The sequence below is a fragment of the Prionailurus viverrinus genome, chromosome A3 (assembly GCF_022837055.1).
Source record: "Prionailurus viverrinus isolate Anna chromosome A3, UM_Priviv_1.0, whole genome shotgun sequence".
Taxonomy (NCBI): Eukaryota; Metazoa; Chordata; class Mammalia; order Carnivora; family Felidae; genus Prionailurus; species Prionailurus viverrinus.
The window spans coordinates 33,991,072-34,012,799 of NC_062563.1; the positions used below are offsets into that span (position 1 = coordinate 33,991,072).

General features: G+C 38.5%; 1 protein-coding gene across 1 annotated transcript in view; it reads right to left on the reverse strand.

The window, feature by feature from the left end:
• Positions 1–3,399: 3,399 nt before the first annotated feature.
• TMX4 (thioredoxin related transmembrane protein 4) overlaps positions 3,400–21,728 on the reverse strand; it is a 45,378-nt gene continuing 27,049 nt past the window's right edge. Inside the window, exons 6-8 of the mRNA XM_047853417.1 lie at positions 13,926–14,027; positions 9,036–9,099; positions 3,400–7,873 (exon numbers count right to left, since the gene is read on the reverse strand). Coding sequence (XP_047709373.1) covers positions 7,515–7,873; positions 9,036–9,099; positions 13,926–14,027 — 525 coding nt within the window. The 3' untranslated portion in view covers positions 3,400–7,514. The remainder of the gene's footprint in view (positions 7,874–9,035; positions 9,100–13,925; positions 14,028–21,728) is intronic.

Below are 21,728 nucleotides of genomic sequence, written 5' to 3' on the forward strand. Positions count from 1 at the left end.
GGATGTAGCTAGGAAGTTTCTGCAATTTCAGTTCCAACTTCTGACCTTGCTATAGTCAAGACCTTTTATCTATACCTATGTGGCCAGTAAAATACGTGCTCTGTGGTTACCTAGGGCACAGATCTCTACCTCCACCACCACCACCATCACCACCACCATCACCACAACCATCACCCACTGAGGCAGCCCCAGAACCACATCACGTTTATTTACCTCATGGTTTTCGGTCCCTGTGAATTCTTTCTTTTGCAGTTAGCTCTGCCTTTAAAAAGAGGAGTTATATTTTGCCAACACTTTGAGTTTTTAAAGTGGGAGGATTTTCAAATTTCTGTTCCACAACATTGCTTGTCAAAAAAGTCTTGGAAATGCTAGATTAAACTCCTTGGGGAGTCACATCATTAGCCTGTTAAAGGCCAACAATTTAACCCTTTTCAGAACAATGTACACTAAGATCTCTCTTGATGGGTTTGCCCCTAAATCACCATTCTGTTTGCATATTATAAATGAAGCTGTTCTCCCTGCTCTAGAGTACTGATGGGCCTGTTTCTCAAGGTCATTACTTTAACCTGTCACTAGGATTGTATTGTACTCATGGAACAGGGGGCCTATCTTTCTGCTACAGCATGAGCACAGAACTGTCATTTTAAAACAAATACCAATACTATTCATAAGTGTTAAAAAGAAGAAAAAAGAAATCATCCTATTCTATGCAATTTAATGGGACAACTTTCTCTGTTAGGAGGTAATTCTTACCTTTTTTAGTATCAATAGAGTAAAGGCTCTGAAGGAGGGCTGGGTGACTTGATGCCATACTATGGAGTAGTCAAGGATATGAAAAGTCTTAGAATACTCTATACAGGGGCGCCTGGGTGGCGCAGTCGGTTAAGCGTCCGACTTCAGCCAGGTCACGATCTCGCGGTCCGTGAGTTCAAGCCCCGCGTCAGGCTCTGGGCTGATGGCTCAGAGCCTGGAGCCTGTTTCCGATTCTGTGTCTCCCTCTCTCTCTGCCCCTCCCCCATTCATGCTCTGTCTCTCTCTGTCCCAAAAATAAATAAACGTTGAAAAAAAATTAAAAAAAAAAAAAAAGAATACTCTATACAAAATTGCTGTTAGTAAAATAATTAAAAGCTAATGGCCAACTCATAACCTGCTGGCTTCTAATACTATTAGATTGAGACTCATGCTTAAAATTTATTGCACAGAGAGCTAGAATTTGAAGACAATCCCATGGAGTGGCAGCTGTGTAATTTTGTGAATCCTGCAGGTTGTCCCTTTGGGATACAAATGTGCTTTTGGTCTATCCTATGTGCTCTACCAAAGTAACTAATTATAATAAGTAATTTTAGAAATTATATGCCCCACCAGTAACAACAGAACACAAAGAATTCTGATAGTATCAATCTTTCTATAGTGTCATTTTTAGGTTAACATGTTTAACCAGATGTCTATCAACTAGAATTCCATTTAGGGAGATTTATGGAGTTTATTAATTATTGATTAGATATCAAAGATATCAAAGTTGAAGAAACAGCTCATGAAAAGATGAATAACAAGCTGTTTCTCTATCACTCCCTTATACAAAGGGAAAAGGAGGCCCAGAATCTACCCCAATGGCTCAGCCAAGAACCTCTCATTGAGATAAATGCTAGTCCTATTTTTCCACATGTGCAGTGTAAAGATTATGTGTGTATGTTTGAGGGGTCCCAAATCTATCTCTGCATCAGCAACCCTGATCATGCCCTCCTGGTCACATGTACCACCTAAACTCTCACCTAGATTGGGTTCCTTTTTCACAAACTCACATTGTAATTCTTTTCCTGCTTACTAATATCCATCTTCCCAAATAAAATATAAACTCTCTAAGAACACACCATTCACAGTTTGAAAAGTCTGGAATCTTGAAGATCAAATACAACAAAGTCCAGAAGGAAGACAAGCATTCTTCCCTCTCCTGCCACCAGTGCATTCATGTGACTAACATTGCACATGGGCTTGCTCTTTGTGAGACGCTCAGGTGGCAAAGGTAGGAAAATGACATCACTGTGGCAGAGAGGCCAGCTCTCTAATCTCCATTTTTTATTAAGCACATGGCAAAGCGACACATCCTAGCCTCCCTTTCGATTAGGCGTGACCCCGTGACTAAGTCTTCTCACAGGAATGAAAAAAGTAATGCGTATGTGCCTCCTGGCAGCCTGGCTTTAAGATCTCCCAGAAACACTCCTCCATGCTCTTTCCCCTTTAGACTGGTTGGATGAAAATGACCATAACCACCTTAGAAGCCACATGTTAGACAGCAAAGCCTCTCCTGACCTCTCTTGGGTCCCAGAAAAACCTACATGAAGTGGAGCAACTATTATCTGGGTTGGCTGATCTAACCTAAGTGAAGCAGAAATAAAATTCTTGTTCTTAAAGCCTCTGAGATTTGGGAGTCTGTAAACACAGTCTAGACTGACCTAATACAGTCACCAATCTTGAGAAATTCACATGTTCTAAGATAGAATTCCAAATACTGTGGAATATGTTCCAGATTTGGTGTTTTTGCCTTCAGAAGCTGCAGGCTTTGCTCCCACCAAGGATGTATGACCAAGTTCATGTAGGCTGCGACACTGCATAATGGATATTTTTCCTACATAGACAAAAGAGCCTTCTGAGGCAGTTTCTCTGAAGGAATGACTTGGCAGTATGGAAGTTTAATCATTTTCTTCTAACTGCACATCCGTTACCATCTTTCAAAAGTGAAAAATCCAGGGGAGCATGGGTGCCTCAGTCGGTAAGCGTCCAACTTCAGCTCAGGTCATTATCTCACGGTTTGTGGGTTCAAGCCCCACTTCGGTCTCTGTGCTGATGGCTTGGAGCCTGGAGCCTGCTTCAGATTTTGTGTCTCCCTCTGTCTCTGCCCCTCCCCTACTCGCTCTCTCTCTCTCTCTCTCAAAAATAAATAAACATTAAAAATTTTTTTCAAAAGTGAAAAATCCAATATCCATAGTTCAGTCCCTAAGGGCATTTAAAAGTCACCTCATCTCCTTTGTGCTTTTCCAATGCTACCATGATAAGAAGGATTAGGTGTAGACCAGAGCCTTCTGAATGCCCCAGGAGACCAGGTCAGTCCACAGTGTCTTGAAGGACTAGCAGCATCCTTTGCCCTATTCACCAGCCCTGGCCACCTCCACACCTCAGGGCTGGGCCAAGGGAGACCTGACATGAGTAAAATGAGTTTCTATAGGCAACACAATGGCTATAACAAAGAGGAAGTCTTGGATCTTTGCACTTGTCCTTGGTTTGTGCACTTTCCAAAGTAGCTAAAAGGCGCATGGTTTGCATTTCACCAAGTCGAAAAGAGGACAGAAAGAAAGGGGCAGGGGGCGGAAACAGATTGGATGCAGAATGGACAGATGAAAATTATTTTTTAACAAAGCAGTGTTTTTCACTCCCTAGGTGAATGACTTTTGTGAAAATAGTTCTATGAAAAGCCATACACTGTTTTGATTTTACTTATCACTATCATTAGGTTTGGCTGCAAATAGAAGTTTACAATAAAATAAAAAGGTATATGATCAAAGATTCTATACAATTTTGTGATAAGGTGATTTGTAATTCAAGCAATATAATGCTTGAGGCTTATATCTTGATTTCCTATTACTGTTTCCAGTTACTGCAGATGCTATCTGAGGAAGCAAAGAACACATGGATGAAGAGAAAAATAATTAAATATCTCTGAGCTAAATAATTATGACTATTACAAAAAATATAAATAACAAATTTAGAATGTATTACAATACAAATAAACAGTATTTTTAGTGTAAAAACTGCATTTGCACAAAGAAACTAATTAGGAACAAATACAATCACACTACATCGGAAACATGTTAAAATGGTCTGAGGCACACAGAAACAATGGCACAGTTCACGTGAAACTTGACCGAGAAGAGGCCATCTGAAGGCCATGTCCTGGTCTGAAACTACCAAAGGCCTTTCAACCAAATCTCCTGGTTCAGAAAAGCTACTCAAAAAGCTGCCCCATCAAGGTTCATCAGACTTGATGACTCCGTGTTTGGTTTTTCAAGACAAACTAATCTTCTGAAGAGGATCAAAATGTAGGACTGAGGTAAAGATACTGAACAAGGAGGAAGTTTTCTGTTGGCACAAAAGATTTACATGAATACTTTTCAAAATGTTGTTATATTTGATGGGATGGGTCAATTATACATTTATAATACTGGCAGATAACACTTCAACACTGAGTTGGACAGAGATAAGTTGATACACATTAGCGAAAGCACCAATCTTTCCCTTCTTTCTCTCACTTCAGGCCAATTTAACATTTTATACTGAAATCTTAGGTGTACCCTATTGTTTCTACTTTTTTTTTTTTTTTTTTGGGACTCTTTAATGCTTGCCATCCTGTAAAGCAGCATACAGGCTCCAGTATTAAATACTTGGTCATAAAAAGTCGTATGCTAAGTGCTCACTTCAGAAGACATTTTTTATCATCCTTCCCCAAAGGTGTTATGCACTGTAGACTCTGCAGGCTTATATAAACTCAAATCATGTAGCAATGCCATAGCTATCAGTAAGGATTGGGGCCATAAAAAAGTCAAAATTTGGCATTCTCTAAAGCTTGTTTACTTTTTATTACAGTCATTATTTTGGATTTCTTTTTGTAGTTAAGGAGTCCTGTGGCTAACAGGGCTCATATGCATCAGTTCAGGTGGTAAGTATGCACCCATGCAGTGCAGGGACCTGTGAAGTAGAGGAGTCCTGCCTGTCACCCCATTCAGTGCTTACACTTCAAAGGGAAGGAAAGAAGTGGGATTGTCTACTCATTGCTTCAATGGGAGAGCTCTAAGCAAGTTGGGGTGCTTTAGCAGATCTAGCAAGAGATGAATGATAAAAGAAACTAAGAAAAAGGTGGAAGTTTCAAATTTTCCTTCTAATCAGCAAAAAGACACCCTGCTCCAACTGCTCCCATGTAAAGTATTTCACTTCTATTCCAAAATCTAGAGTCACTTTTATTTAATTTTCCTGATTTGAGTTACATAAAACACTATTCTGTAAGTAACTGATATTGCAACATAAGGAAGCATGATTATTTTTTAATTTTTAAAATCAAAATTGTGTTTCCATGGTTTGGCTCCTGGATTAAATATATTATCCACACAAAAAATCCACAAAATCCTATTGAGGTGTTAATCTAATCATAAATTATTTTAGGTTGACTTTTTCCCTTTAGTTTTATATACAGTAAGTACTGAAAACAAACCTAAAGGCCTCAAGTGGGAAGAGATTTAATTAGATGTGTACTTATCAGTCCATTGAGTAAAAACCCCATCTTTTGCTGGGATGTTAAAAAAAAAAATGGTACCTGTAGCCACAGATGCTCCAACTTTTAATGGACCTTCTTCGCCAAATTGTTTTCTCCTCTTCCTCCAATTTTTTACAAGTATTGTTGAGAAAGAACATATATTTTTCTTATTATAATTAGATACTATTTGGGGTCCAATTGGAAATTGGCCTTACATTTATAAAAAGCCAAAGTGGATTTTATTTTTTCATTCCTTCCCTTCTGGTCAAACACTACACTAAAAAAAAAAAAAAGTTTTAATATAGGGGAATGGGCAAAGGGGGTAGGTTTAAACAAAAAAGTCAAATAATGAAACCTTTTTTATTCACACCTCTGAACTTGAACTTAGTGATCTTTGAAAACTTTGTTTCAGAGAAAGAAATCCAGTGACAGAAGAGAAGAGAATGATCTAGAAAAGCTTCCCAATATTAGGGAGACATAACTGCCACCATCAGAACCATGGTGCTTGGGGTGAGGATGTATCAGAGACTTACATGGCAGGAGGGGCAGGAAATGAGCCAAAGTCAAGGTTTCCCCAGTCCCTCAGTTCTGTGATGGCTTCAAACTCAAGATTCTGTAGCTGTCTGAAGCAAAAAACTATTGGCGACTGTTAATGAACCTCACCATACTAGGGGATGAGCCTGTCAGGTAACTGAGTTGGAAAGATGAAAAATAACCATCTCTAAAAACTAGCGTCTGTCAGAATAAAAACTCCCTTTGTGTGAGGCTTGCAACAGACCCATTCATCCACCTGAGGGTAGAGAGTTTCAGACCTCCCCCTCCTCCAATGAGCCCCTGTTCAAAGTTAATATGAGGTAAGGGTTATCTAAATAGCCAGACAGGAGTATACTGCGTATTTCTTTATAAAGATGACAGAAACTTTTCGAATTTCATAAACCTGTACTACTTGTTTTTCTGTCTGGACCCAAGGGGTGTAGGATCAACTTTAGACATCTTTCATAAGCTTGGAATCTAATTTTATGAATTTATTCTAAGACATAAATCAGGTAAGACAGAAGTAGATGGATGGATTCTTTAAAAGAAATCAGGCCCCCTGGGTACTTTGAGTGGACTGAGTATTGAGAGATTTACAGGAATAAAATTCTCTACAAGATTAAGGAAGAAGGAAACGAAACCAAATCTTTCATTTCCAGATATTCACTTTCATTAATTCTTTCACCAAAAGCACATCACTGAACGAAAACCAGAAATGGTTTTGCAGTTAATAATAAAGTGGTTCAAGAGCCAAGGAACCCCTTGAGATGGAAGCAAAACAACAAAGTATTCAAGTTCTCTTCACAAGACTACCTTGTACTGGCAACACTTAGGGCACTTCTGGCTTCAAAAGAATATTGCTAAAGGAACTTTTTGAAAAAAAGTAATTACTACATTTTGGCAAAAAACAAAAACAAAAATCACTCCTATAAAACCCCTACTTCCTTTTGAATCTCCAAAGGTTACAACATTTCATTCAAGATGCTTGGCAGTCACGGGCTTTGGTTCCGGATTATGTAAACCCTTAAGTCAAGAAGGAAAGCGGCTGATGTCAACCGGCTGCTGTCTGTGGCCTATCACTGAGGAAGTATTGTGAAGCGTGTGGGGCGCCTGCAGGCCCGTGGTGGGAAGGTTGGAGATACTAAAGGTAAGAAATAAATCACAGCAAAAGCGATTCAGAGAGTTGGGATGATGTCCAAGCTCTTTTCTACCATAATAATCCAGGGCCCTCTCAATTTCTACCTCTAAAAAAGTGTCTCTCCACCGCGGTGGCTGATGTTTCTTACATTTGACAAAAACGAATACTTCACACAAAAGACTTCCACAAGATGTCTGCTGCTTGTGAGGAGGCTCATGTTGCTTTGCTTTCATTTTATGGCGCCTGCGGGGTGCTTTCTCAGGTCAAAACTCTCTAGCCCCAAGCAAATGAATTTGTGCCCATACTAAGTGCTCAAACAGATTTAACACCGTGTTTGTCTTTCTGTTTCCTGATTGTCATGCCTGAAAGACTCTCATTAATATACATGAGGCTTAATGCCATAAGACTACATGACTAGAGATCATTTTTTAAGAGAAGCTTGCTCATTCAGGAAAAAGTACGGATTTGATTTACACTGCAGACCAGAGGGAAGCTGACACAGTCCTTTGGTCTGAATTCTTGGAAACACCGTCACTAGACCTATGGGCCCTTATCGGCATGCTGACTTTTGCGCTGCCTCAATGTGTCTTCCGCCACCTCTGTGTCGGCTGGGCTGGGCTGCACAGGCGTGTCTTCTTCAGGCTCAGGTTCTCCATCCTCCTGCACCTCTCTCAGGGGCCCCTGGTCCTGGGCATCGTTCCTCTCCTCATCCACGCGAGCGGCAGCACTGTCCTCCTCCTCGTCCTCCTCCGCTTCATCCTCATCACCAAGGTCTTCTTTCTCTTCTTCATCATCTACAAGGCTGTCCTTGTTTTCTTCCTCATTTGAATCATCTTTTTCCTCCTCTGCATCCTGCAACTGTTCAGCTTTGTGAGCCTCCTCTGACCTCCGAGTCTGCTCTGTGGAGGGAAGAGAGGGGAACATCCTCTGAATAAACTGGTCATTCAGCAGTCAATTGAGTGTGGTTAGCTGTGAAATGAAAGGGTGGGGCCCGTGACCGTTTTCTCCAATCTGAAGCTATGTTATCACACTGCACAGATCTCTGGCTGGCGGTGTCCTACCTCCATCCAGGGCTTCTCCATTCCTCTCTGGAAAGTTCACTAACTGTGTTGACTGATAGAGCACAGAGCCAGAGAGGGTAAAGGTTCCTCTGGCTTACTCAGTGACCCACTCACTAGTCATGGTGATTAGTTAAGAAATGTGACTTAACCCAAGCCAATCAGAGGACTTCCCAGGAGTTTTTTGGCCAGAGTCAAGAAGAAAAGCCTTCTCTCTTTCTACAGGAATTGATAAACTGATAAAATGTGAGTTAGGGCTGTTGACAGCCACTGAATCAGCCACATAGAAACAGAAACCTAACATCCCTTGGGCTGAGCTTGCAACCAGAACATCCCTAGATTTTTCAGTTATGTGAGTTAATAAAATTTCCTTTTTTTCCTAAGTTACTTTAAACTGGGTTTATGGTATTTTTAACAATTCTAAGGAACATAATATATTTTCTAATTATCTACGGAAATCTCCAAGTCTTGAGAACTTCAAGAACTGAAAAGAAATATAAGCTTATTTAGTTAAACTTCCACATAAAATTAAACAATTATAAAGTCTCAAAGAAGTCTTCATGCAAAGTCTCAAAACTAGGAATAAAAACATGAAAACCCAGGGCTGTTTAGTCCCACAAACAGTGTGGAGCAGTGCAAGGATTTGGGAAGACTGTTTTTATAGGATTTAGAATAGTTACTGATACACGGTTGAGACTCAATAAATTTGAGTTCTCTTCCCTCATTCCAGTTTGAATGAAGGAAAAGGTGTCAACTAATTAATGAAGGGCATATACTCAAGGGGAAAAACAATGACCAAAATGAAGTGTTACCTAATTTAAGGGAAGAAAAAAATCATTTTTGTTCAAATCTGACCGAGAAAACATATTTCAAAGAATTTGGTAGTAGTGATGGTTTGGTCACCTCACGAGTCAGGGGGGAAAACTCCAGTATCTATCTGAGCACAAAAGGGCACACCACAGAATTCCAAAACTACTCTATCACATGAGTTTATCATACTTACCAGTGTGCTCAGATAAATGCCTTGGAAGTGGTACATAGAAACATTCTGATATTATCACCAAGACCTGAAGGGAAAAAGTGATTTTACAGTGAATAGATATCACATTTATTACCAAAGAGCCTCAAATTTAGGTCTTGGATCTATAATCAGATATTTACAGACAAATAATTAGCGGTTGGTCAAAAGTCCTCAAAAAGGACAAGGGCATAATTAAGACTTTCCAATTTTTCAAATGTAACAATGTAGGAAAATATTGATTTATAACAGGGGTCACAAAGTCAAATGTCTATAGAGATCCCACCAAAAACTGGTAAATCAAACAGGTATAAGAAAATGGATACTATCAGTCAAGTCTAAAGCGGCCTTTTTAAAAACACCCCTCTGGACAAACAAAACTAGTCTGTATATGGCTGCCTCTCACCAATGCCTGAGTAAAAGGCTATTTATTTCAGGGTCTAGAATTCTTAAGAGTACCGTAAGAAATTTCTACAGAAATAAATTGCAAGGAAAGTTATCAATGATATGAACTAAACCCTATTTTAGACAGTGACTGACTTGGCTTCATCTCCGACCTTAATGAAATATGCATGAATCATTTTCTACTTGCTAGAAACATCCCTCTCCCTTGATAAACTACAAGCTCCTTAGGGGCAGGTTCATCCCAGTCCCTGTTCCATGCCTAGTCCGGCATGGGCCACGGTGATGAAGCTATGGGTGTGGGGTGCAGTTAGCTGGACCCAGAATAAGCTGCAGCCATTCTTCACACCTTCCCCTGCAGCATCACACAACATAAAGATACAACCAGGAAGAAGCTGCCCATTTAGAAGGACAGTGTCCTTCTTGTACCTAGCTGACTCCCAGACTTGGCCTTTAAGATAGTAATACTACTTCATACATTAGTGTTTTAAAGATGCTCTAAAATTTTAAAGAACCTGATATCATAGTTCTTTTGATTCAGTTTCATAAACATCAAATGAGTGCCCTACTTTGTGTTCAGGATTATCACCATCTGTATATTCATTTACCACTTTACTCAAAATTTGGTTCATTAGGTTCAAGGTATCGTGTTAACTTCTGTGGGGACAAGTTCAAAAAAGGAGAAAAAATGGCAGTTTAAACATAAAGCAATATGGAACATGAATTTCATAAGAAAAATGAATAAAACACTTTGACAGATATTTCAAAGATTCAGATATTACAACCAGTTATGGGTTTGGGAAGGATCAAGAATGCCCACTTGAAGGAGGCATCACTTAAGGCCCTGGGCATAGTCCAGAGTGGATGGGTAGTACCAGCTGCCCGGTTCGTCTAAGCTACACCAAACTGGACCACGGGGGCTCCTATATCCAGAGGAAGCCCTGAATGCAAGGCTGGGGAGACCAGTGTGGTAGGACAGTGGGATGCATAAAGCTCTGTGGGTTGGTGAGGAACAAGCTCCCTGGGCCAGCTAGAGGGCTAGGTATAGAGGGCCTAGAAAAAGACTTAAGGCATACTAACCTCAACCTTGTCTCTCATTAACTGTGTGACCCTGAACAAGTCATTTAACTGCTTTCTCACTGGAACTCTCTCAAAAGGATGGATTTGGGTTAACCTATCATGAAAGTCTATTTTGTATCTAATAGTACACAATTCCATCATATAGCCTTAATTCAGAAACTGGAAGGAAAACCCTCTTATTCTCCCAGATTCTCTCAGTTCAAGATCTATTTTCTCATCTAGAGAACTATTCCCTTGGAATGGTCCACTTCCTAAGCCACTAAGAATGGCACTGTTTAAAAGCAGGGTCTAGGGGCGCCTGGGTGGCTCAGTCGGTTAAGCGTCCGACTTCAGCTCAGGTCACGATCTCACGGTCCGTGAGTTCGAGCCCCGCATCGGGCTCTGGGCTGATGGCTCAGAGCCTGGAGCCTGCTTCTGATTCTGTGTCTCCCTCTCTCTCTGCCCTTCCCCCGTTCTGTCTCAAAAATAAATAAACGTTAAAAAAAAATCAAAAAAATAAATAAAAGCAGGGTCTATAGGGGAGTAGTGCCCTTTTCTTCCTCTTCCCTTCCAGGGTTATATTTTCATGTTCCAGCTGTGACCCAGGTAGATACAGATAGCCATGCAACTAAATGAGGAGGGGAGTCAGATTTGCCACCTTTCACAGAGAGTGAAATCTAGGCCTCTTGATATTAGAGACCCTCCTCTGAGGGAGGCTCTGTGCTAGACACTGGGGAGCAACACACAGAAAAATAATCTACCCAAGTACCAAAATTTAGACAGTCACCACATATACCAACTGAAATGGAGACGGGAGAGTAGAGGCATATGATCGCTGCCTGTGTTTTCCACTGCTCTTCTGTTTGCCTAGAGCTTTGCTATCTTTTATCCTTCAGAGCAGAGTCACTGATGACAGAAATCGACACTGCCAGAGTGATTTCATATACAGATGATACACTTAAGGGTCTTTCCCATATTGATTTAAAATGCAAAATATATACTTGATTTCTAAAACTGGGCCCTTTGCTGACATGTGCAAAATAACATTTAGTATTAACATTTCAGCCATCGTGAGGCTCAATCACGAAAACAAACAAAAATCTAAACCAGCAGCCTTGTTTTGACTTCTCATCTTCTAAAATTAGGAAAAAGTAGAAAACATAATAGGCTTATGGGAAACAATGACTTGATCAGGAAATTACTTCTCTATGGAAAACATCCTGCCCTCCTGGCCACTGTAGAAGTTAAACTCCATAAGAATTCATACAGGGAAGAACTTCCAGGGTCACCAGGACCAAGCCTCAGGTGACTGCATGCCTGGGCTCTGCTTTCAGCCCTCAGTTAATGGCAAAGATGACATACAAGACAGAACTGCACACCTGCAGACCTCCCTGAAGGCAACAATTCTGGTTGTTGTGTGCTTCTTTTGGTATGTATTACAGTTGTAGAAAAGGAATATATTACCAGAACATTTCTGAGTTTATTACTGCTTTGAAATTATTACTATTTTGTTAAATAGTTACTCTCCCAATTTCTTATAAAGGAATGATATTCTATATCATTTAATCACTTGAATGGTCTATAATCAACTCTCTTGTTTCTTCAGGCCAAATCTTAATAACCCTCCTGTACTGATTATTTGAATCTAAGTTCCCAAATGAAGTTAGGGCATAGACAAGCCTGACTTGATTTCTTGAATTTAAAGTTGACCTCAAAGATAAATTTCAAAAAACCTTTATGCTGAGAAGAGTTTCCAATGGTCTTCCAAAAGGCTCACACTCAACCTACATTCTCCATAACTCCACTTGAGAACCACCCAGTATCTCATGGTGCTCCCCCTACAAAAGCTTCACACTCATGTGGCCCTAAAAGACACCACCAGAACAATCCAGAACTAGACCATAGATAGGAGAAGCATATTTATATCCAGTCAGCTTTATACAAAATCAAATACTTTAAGGCCAGTCAGTCAGGGACATGTTAGTTAGCACTAGGATTAATGCAAGCTAATGAATGACATATCTGAGTTCCATCCCCACCTGTGAAGCTAACACCAGCAGTCACAAATCAAATACACCATAATTTGAAATAAGCATGTTTGTAGCAAAGCCAAATCGAATCAAATAAAAGCCTCCTTGGCTTCTTGGGAGTCTGACTTTGTCATCCCAAGTTATATATCAATATGGATAAAAGCAACTGCTAACACTTTAAGCTAATTTTTAAAAAGAACTTGCTAATTTAAAAAAGGTAAACAAATAAAATAAAAAGAACTTGCTAAAGAGCTGAAATGCATTATACAGTGTAAGGACAGACCTACCTAAATGTTTGTCCTTTTTACATAAATTCTTAATAATCATCAATATATATCAATATATATCAATATATATCAATCATATAGCATTTAGGAGCTGTGTGATAAATATATAGCACAATGGTTTTAAAGACTTATCTTGGGGCACCTGGGAGACTCAGTAAGCATCTGACTCTGGATTTTGGCTCAGGTCATGATCTCACAGTTCATGAGTTCAAGCCCTGTGTCAGGCTCTGTGCTGACACTGGGGATTGCTTGAGATTCTCTCTCCCTTCCCTGGCTTGCGCACATGTGCACTCTCTCCAAAATAAATACACTTAAAAAAAAAAAAAAAGAACTTATCTTAGAGTTTAAAGCTCAAATTGATCAAGTGTGGGTAAAAAGAAAGATTAAAAAATTATATAAAAGAGTAAAACATGCCAAAACCCTTACAGTTATCTATACAGCTAAATAAATAAATTTATTATTTCAATTCTTACCTAAAACATCTAGGAAGAAAATGCACAGATACCTATTAGATACCACTTTTTACACCGAAAGAAGACATAGTAATGTGCTTTGCATCTCATTTTTTCCCATAATAATGACTGTGTTTTTTGTCTACCTTATCTGACAAATTCCACCTTGGGATAACTAGAGTCTATGTATAAGTAGCTGGTCAGGATTAGAGATTCAATTGGAGGATATGAACAAGAAAAAAGTCATCTTGTTCACTCAAGGAACAAATTCACAGGTTTGGCCTTATCACCACAGTGTTTCAATCAAGTAGGCAATGTGTGAAATCACAGCTGACTTGGTTGTCTTGGAAACTGACTATGAATTCACATAAGGTCTCCAATTCTTTCATTACCGCCTATATTCTAGGCAGCACACATCTTCAGGATATTTCAGGATAGGATTAGGAGATAACAATTAAATGAATTTTCCATTATATCTCAAATTACCACTGACAGTAATATCAAACAAGTAAATGCTACTTAACTTCTTAGATTATACACAAAATGATATTTGTTTATGCATCTTTTCTTCCTTGGCTGCTTTCTAGTTTTGCATAAAATCCATGTGGCTTTACAGAAAGCGGGGGAAATGGCATTATTTCTTACCAGACCCATGAGAAGGCCAAAAATCAAGGTGGCCATGATGAAAAAGACATAAGAACACCAAGCAGGAATTCCAAGGGTCACTGTGAAATAGTTGTGAAGATGCTGTAATCAGAAGAAAAATATAAAATAAAATCTTTACTTATTACCAAATATGTTTGAATCTCCCTCCCTAGCTATAACTCAAGTCTGCAAATTATTTCTACATGTATGAGCTCCCACAAAGGTCATCCAGTCTGCATCTATATGATTCTTCAAGAACAAGTCAGATTTTACAACATTGAAAATCTGAGAGTAATAATCAAGGTCATATCTTGACCTTTGTTCTCAAGTTATACTTCTTTGAGTTCTATTTCTTTGTTCATGATCTGGTAGAACTCTGGCAGAATTGTTTTTCTAGCCCCTCATCATTTCATAGATTCTTTTTGGTCATTCTCCCCTAATAATTCTGTATCTCAATTTTTACTCATCATATGGCATCCATAAAAAATTAAACTTCTTGGGCCTTTGTCAATTTTTAAGTGAAACTAAATTACTACTTACAGAGTATCAACCATTTAAAATGTCTCCATACTTCCTTTTTTCTAATCAGACCATTACTCTACCCCACCCATCCTCAACAACTTTCGTAATTCACTATAAAACTGAAAATATAATATTACACAGAAAAAAATTTTTCCAGTTAATTCATTATGAACAAATGAGATTCCATCAGTCTTTTGAGTAGAGCTCACATCCCTTCATTCTTACTGTTCCCTCAGACCCTATTTGATGTCAGATACTTTAAAAAATCAGTGAAGAGATACCATTTTTGCTAGAAATTATTTACATGCTAAGTCATATAAATATGAACCTACTAGTTTGGTGCCAAGGCCCTTTTAAATGTGGGCTTGTAGGAGCCATGCTTCACCATGATGGCTTAGTGATCATCTGTGTTAGGTCCTTCCAGCTCCAAAGCAGTCATTCACTACAATCCAAGCACTTACCGGACACAAGATGAAATGGCCCTGAGCTAAATGCCACAAGCAAGCAGAGGTAACAACTGAATGACTTTCCTAGAGCTGATGAGGTGGGTGACAATGAGTCCTAGTTTCTATTTTAATATTTCTCAAAATCCAAATTACTCAAGTATCTTCTGTTGGCTTTTCCATTTATAAATGCCAATACAATTAAATAATATATTTTATTCTGGCTTAATTCTGAATGATAAACCAACAAACAAAAAAGCTAGTTCATTGGTCTAGAATAATCTGAGATCTCCTCTCTCCCAATTTCTCATTCATTAGAAGAGATAGATCTAAAGACCCAGCGAGTAATTTACACACTGATACGTGCAAAGTGTTCAATAAATACTTATTGAACAAAAAAAAAGATACTAGCAAATCCTTCAATTATTCATAGGAAATGCAAACAACTTGTGATTTGTAAAACTATCATCTGTGCTCTGTTGATGGAACTGGTCATCATTTTATCTTCAGCCGAGGCAATTGTTTATTAAAAATAATCTGGGGTGTCTGGGTGGCTCAGTTGGTTAAGTGTCAGACTTTAGCTCAGGTCACGATTTCACGGTTCATGAGTTCAAGCCCCGCATCGGGCTCTGTGCTGACAGCTCAGAGCCTAGAGTTTGCTTCAGATTCTGTGTCTCCCTCTCTCTCTGCCCCTCACCTGCTCACACTCTGTCTCTCTCTCAAAAATAAATAAACAATTAAACAAATTAAAAAAAAAAAAAAAGAATAATCTAACATTGCGCTGCCCAGTAGGCAAAAGAGGTATTTGGGATAGCAAAAGCTTGCTTTATTCAAATTCTGTTCAGTGTAAGTTCTAAAATGTATCATACAAATTCTGTGTTTTCATAGTTTATGCTTTTCTTGATGACTCAGTGCCACTATCAGGATTAAACTCTGAAATGTGCCGAAGAATTAAAAGATATGGAAAGTCAGTCTGGCTTTGTGCTGACCCATAGAAATACGCATTCTGGAGCTTGTTTTATAAATAATATCCGTCTATATGGCTGGAATGAATAATGTCCAGTTATTAGTCCTTCTAGACTTTAGGTCCTTAGGCCCTTTCTGCAAAATAAATGATTAAAGTAACCTTCAAGAAATTTTCTAAGTTATTTTCTAGAATTAAGTAAATTGTTTGCGTTTGAATTATTGCATTCCAAGTCAGACATTTCTTAGTGCATTCAAAATATCTTCTTATTGTAGCAAGCTCTGCTTCAATTTTCTTGTATCAACTTACCATTTAAAGGATTTATTTGAGCCTCACTTACTTTTTAAAGGATTTATTTGAGCCTCTTAGAGAAACCCTGCCATCTTGTGGTCTTTTAGTTGATTAATATTAAAGCCTCATTAACCAAGTTGTGTTTTCACAATTGCAGACATAAATCCTTATCTGTTTACTTTGTCTGAGTCCACAAATAGTTTTAGAACACCTTAAGAGTGTTGGGGTTTGTGGTATTGAGTACTTGAAATTTTGATATATATATATTTTCAAGTAATAACTGATTCAAACTGATCTCAGTTTTAGATTCCTATATTTCTGTTTCTTTAATTGCTAAAGTGACAGTTTTCATTTGTGGAAAATATTGATCCTTGTTCAATATTATATCTCATTATAAGGAAGCATCTTACTGTTTCTTTAAAAAGCACAAAAATAGGGGCGCCTGGGTGGCTCAGTCGGTTAAGCAGCCGACTTCGGCTCAGGTCATGATCTCGCGGTCCGTGAGTTCGAGCCCCGCCTCAGGCTCTGTGCTGACAGCTCAGAGCCTGGAGGCTGTTTCAGATTCTGTGTCTCCCTCTCTCTGACCCTCCCCTGTTCTGTCTCAAAAATAAATAAAACGTTAAAAAAAAAAAAAGCACAAAAATATCATCTAATGGGCCTGATGACTTATACTGCACTATTGTAATAAATAACTGAATTAGAGCTAATTTTTGGCTAGATACAGATTTGAGAGGACTGATGAAGACACCACTACAGTAGAATAAATGAGAAGAACATTCTACCCTGTGGTCAGATGGATTTAAGGAATGGAGTAAGGCCAAGGCATCCACGGATCAGAGCTAGAGCCTTCTCTCTATAGAGATCTGTAACTGATCTGGGATCAGAACCACTGCAAGTCAGGTTAGATACTGCCCAAGGGCACCCATCCAGCCTAGTGTTGCACAGTCTCATTCAGAGCTGGGCTGGCCCTGAATTACACGAGAACCTTTTGGATTTTGATCCCATCAATGTGGATATACTCTGAGGACATTTGGGACAAACCCAATATCCCTTTCAAACACAGATCAGAATCCTCAAAACATCTGCCCTACATGGGAGCAGCTCAGAAAGACTTTCTCTAGTAATGGCCAAGGGTTTACTTCACCTGCGATGTTTTACTCTCACACTTGCAACAAGACACAATCTTGCAGTCTCTTGTAGGCATTGAGAGAGGTATTTTGTGGGTGTACATCATCCCACTATAATATGGTTCTAGATAACTTCACAAGGAAAAAAAAAACCTCAAAACAGTAAGAGATGAGATGCCACTATCTAAAACACAGAGAAATGTTTTGAGAGCTTTAAAATATACTCTTGTTAAGTGTTGGTGTGGATGTGGAGAAAAAGAATCCTCAGGCACTGCTGGTATGAATGCAAACTGGTGCAGCCAATGTGGAAAACAGTATGGAGGTTCCTCAAAAAGTTAAAAATAGAACTATCATGTGATCCAGTAATTCCACTACTGGGTATTTACCCAAAGAATATGAAAACACCAACTGGAAAAGATACATGTACCCCTATGTTTTTTTGCAGCATTATTTATAAGAGCCAAATTATGGAAGCAACCTGAGTTTCATCAACAGATGAGTGGATAAAGATGTGGTACATATGTACAATGGAATATTACTTAGCTATAAAAAATGAAATCTTGCCATTTGCAACAACATGGATGGATCTAGAGTGTAAAATGCTAAGTGAAATAAGTTATCAAAGACAAATTCATATGATTTCACTCATGTGGAATTTAAGAAACAAAACAAAGAAAAAAAGACACAAACCAAAAAACATGTTCTTAACCATAAAGAACAAATTGATGGTTACCAGATGGGAGGTGGGTGGGGGATGGGTGAAATAGGTGAAGGGGATTAAGAGTTCACTTATCATGATGAGCACTGAGTAATATATAGAATGGCTGAGTCACTATATTGTACACTTGAAACTAATATAGCACTATTTGTTAATTACACTAGAATTAAAATTTTGGAAAAAGTAGTCCCACTTTGAAAAAAAAAACCACTCTCATTATTTTCCAGTCTAAATACTCATGGCCTTTAATTCTCATTGCGAGGGATTCATAAGAGCGTTAAATCTTCTCCATCATAGACCGTCCTCCCAAAGATGCAGCATACCTTACTGCCTACATCCTTGCATAACAGCCATAACACTGAAGTAAGTTACATACTACATTAGCTCAGCAAGCAGCAAAAATTCACCAAATCAAATAATTACTGAAATGCATGCAAATGCTAAACCTAGTTCACAAACGTACACGTTGTACAACTGGCATACAATCCTATTTTAATCCTGTTATCAGCCTGGATTAAAACATAAATGAATAAAAAGATAAAGTATTCCTTATTGACTAGTCAGAGGTAAAAAGTAAAATCATGATGACAAATGATTAATGAATACAACTAACAAGAAACAGTTACCAAGTACTGACTACATGCCAGGTTCTATGCTAAGCACTCAAAGTGTTCTAGTGACAACAGTTTATAGCAGGGGAAACTAATGGGTTCAGAGATACACACACAAGGTGGAGAACAATGAGTTGTTTCTCTGGAAGACAGAAAGCTAATACCTATCTGCACCACTGTCGCTAACTATGAAAAGAGATGAAAAGACAAAAGACTAGAAAGTCTCTTCATACATGTGTCACAGACAACAGCTCCGGGATTCCTAACCCTGACTGTGGCCCCAGACTCAGAGACAGTGCTTCCCAAGTTCAATCTCCTGTACATTGCTTTCATGACATTAGTCTCACCTTGTACTATCTTTTATATTTGTTAATATTTTTCATTAAGTTGAGTGACTTTTTATAAGTTCAAAGAAATTTTATATTGCTACCAAAAATATATAATCAGTACCAATTCCATATCTAGAAAATGTCTATCCATTCTTTGAGAAATTCCTTGAGTTGTACATCTTCCAGGCTTCAGTGACTCTAATGAGGTAGGCAAATGTCAAGACTACATGTGAGGATAAGTGTTATAGTTAAAGTGGCGGTGACTTCTAGGAGTTTATATAAAAATTAAAATACATAGGTGGATACCATCATCACTGGATTGGAAAGACAATCTGAATTTTAGTGACTGGACAGAACATTTGCGATTATCAACCACCCCTCCCCCTACTTTTCCCACATTGTTGTACAAGTTACCTACCAAGCATCCCTCAGATTCCAGAGGACAGCAGGAAGCTCACAGGATCTGGCTCATAACACAATTCAAGGAACTTCTTCACTCAAGCGTTTATTCAAGCAAGAACATATGGGAGGTTGGTGTAGAGTTAAGAAAGCCAAATGTAGAGCACAACAAAACCCTTGAGTTCATAGGAACTCAGCTGTGTGGGTGTCTCCTCACCAAGCAATTCTGACATCCTGAGGACAAGTTCTTATTTCCAAATTGCCAGACCCAGCAGGCTGGCTTCACTACTAAAGCAGAAACTCAAGGACTTTAAGGATTAGTTAAGTAGGCTCTGATCTTATAGATGCTGCTCTTCTTTTTATTTTATCTTTTCATTACAGAATAAAAGACAAATACAGAGTAAGATAAGAGATTTTTTAAAAATCAGCCATAATTTCAGTATCAAAGATAGCTACTGTTGATATTTGATTATTCTCCTTCCAAGCATTTTCCTACATACACATAAAAACTCCATATGAATTTAACCTTACACAAACTGTTTTGTTATCGTTTCCCCCACTTAATAACATAAAATCTTCCCTATAGAAGTATTTTTTTAATGCTTATTTAATTTATTTTGAGAGAGAGAGAGAAAGCATGAAAGAGAGTACTTGCACGTGAGTGTGAGCAGGGGAGGGGCACATACAGAGGGAGAGAGAAAATCCCAAGCAGGCTCCACGCTGTCAGCACAGAGCCTGATATGAGTCTCAAACACACTAACTGCGAAATTATGACCTGTGCTGATATCAAGAGTTGGAGCCTTAACCAACTGAGCCATCCAGGCGCTCTGCAACACCCCCATAAAAGTATTATACATAACCAGCCACTCATGCATGGTTAGACTGTTGCTGAAGAAACACTGACTTCTATCTGTCTATGTAGGCACAACATCTCAGTAGGATAAGAGATTGTGGGTGGGCATCAACAATCTTGTCTCACTGGTATTAGCCACTCTGTGTCTTTCCTTCTTCCCTGTTTTGATCTTCTTCCTTAAAGACTTTATACTCATTTAGTTCTTGCCATTCCCTCTCCCTCTCCCTCCCTCTCTCTCTACATGCTGTTTCTTTTGTTCACTGTTAATATGATTGCACTATAGTTTTATATTGTCTAGACATGAGTTATAAACAGATTATGTTCCCCACAATTATACATTCAACTGATGAAAGGATCTTGGGCAAGGGAGATGTGCTGGCTAAATATGCTGAGTGGGCTGGGTAATCGGCTAGGAGGACTGGCTCAGTAAGTGGTTCTTTAGGTGTAAAAAGGCAAGACTACACCTGAAGGCTGAGGTGGGAACCAGGCTGAAAATCATACCCTCTTTGAATAAGAGGGCCAGGGCTCAATTCTGGAAACAGGTTGTGAGAGCCCTTCCCAGAGATTTCATACAAGTCTGGAAACTTGTTTCTAAGAAAAGAAGAAACTACAAAAGTTGCCAAGAGACTTGAAAAACCTAGATGCTGATACAGAGGGTGATACATGATTTCTATCACAGATTTTTAAGGTAATGAATACACATACGAAGAAATCAAAATAATCTACAGATTTACCATTTATGTTCTTTTAGTCACGTTAACCCCCAACGTGCACACGCGCACACCCCCCCCCCACACACAAAATCTATAGTCAGGGCAAATACATTACTGATGCTAATAAACATAAATGGACTAAATTTATCATTTAAAAGAATTACTTGTTGCTGTATGCATTTTACAAGACTCATTCAAAACAGAAAAAGCAATTAAAAAGGTTGAAAGTGGAAAACATTCCAGGCAAATACTGACAAAAAAGAAAAAAAAATATGGTATTAATATTAGATAAAAGTGATTCTGTAGAGTGTAAAATGTAATTGTGTGTCAAATTTAACAGTTTGTTCTATAAAACTATCTTCTTTTGTCCCCTTTTAAATATTGGGAAATACATTCTAAATATACATGTGTATATAAATATCATATATACTCTACTTCTCAATCACTAAGAAGAACATCTCAATTGGTTATTCAGAGACAGATCATATTCTATTCTCCAAAATGCCCCCCCTCTTTTTTTTTTTTGGAGTCTGACACATCCACACAGAATCTTTCCATGCTTGCCCATGGCTGGAGCACTGTGTGTATGAAGATAAAATACCCACTCCTGGCCTTGACACAACAATGCCACATATTGTAATTATTTGCATGATAAAATGAAAAACTGTAACTCCTTACCTAAACTCTTGCTTATCAAAGCACAAATGCCAAGTTATATGAGGTCAAAGTAATTGTTTTTCTTCCCAGATACTGTATTTGAAAATACATCTCTTTTACAATGTGTGAAATTGATGACCAACTTCCATCCAAGCTCTTCTTAAACAACTAAACAA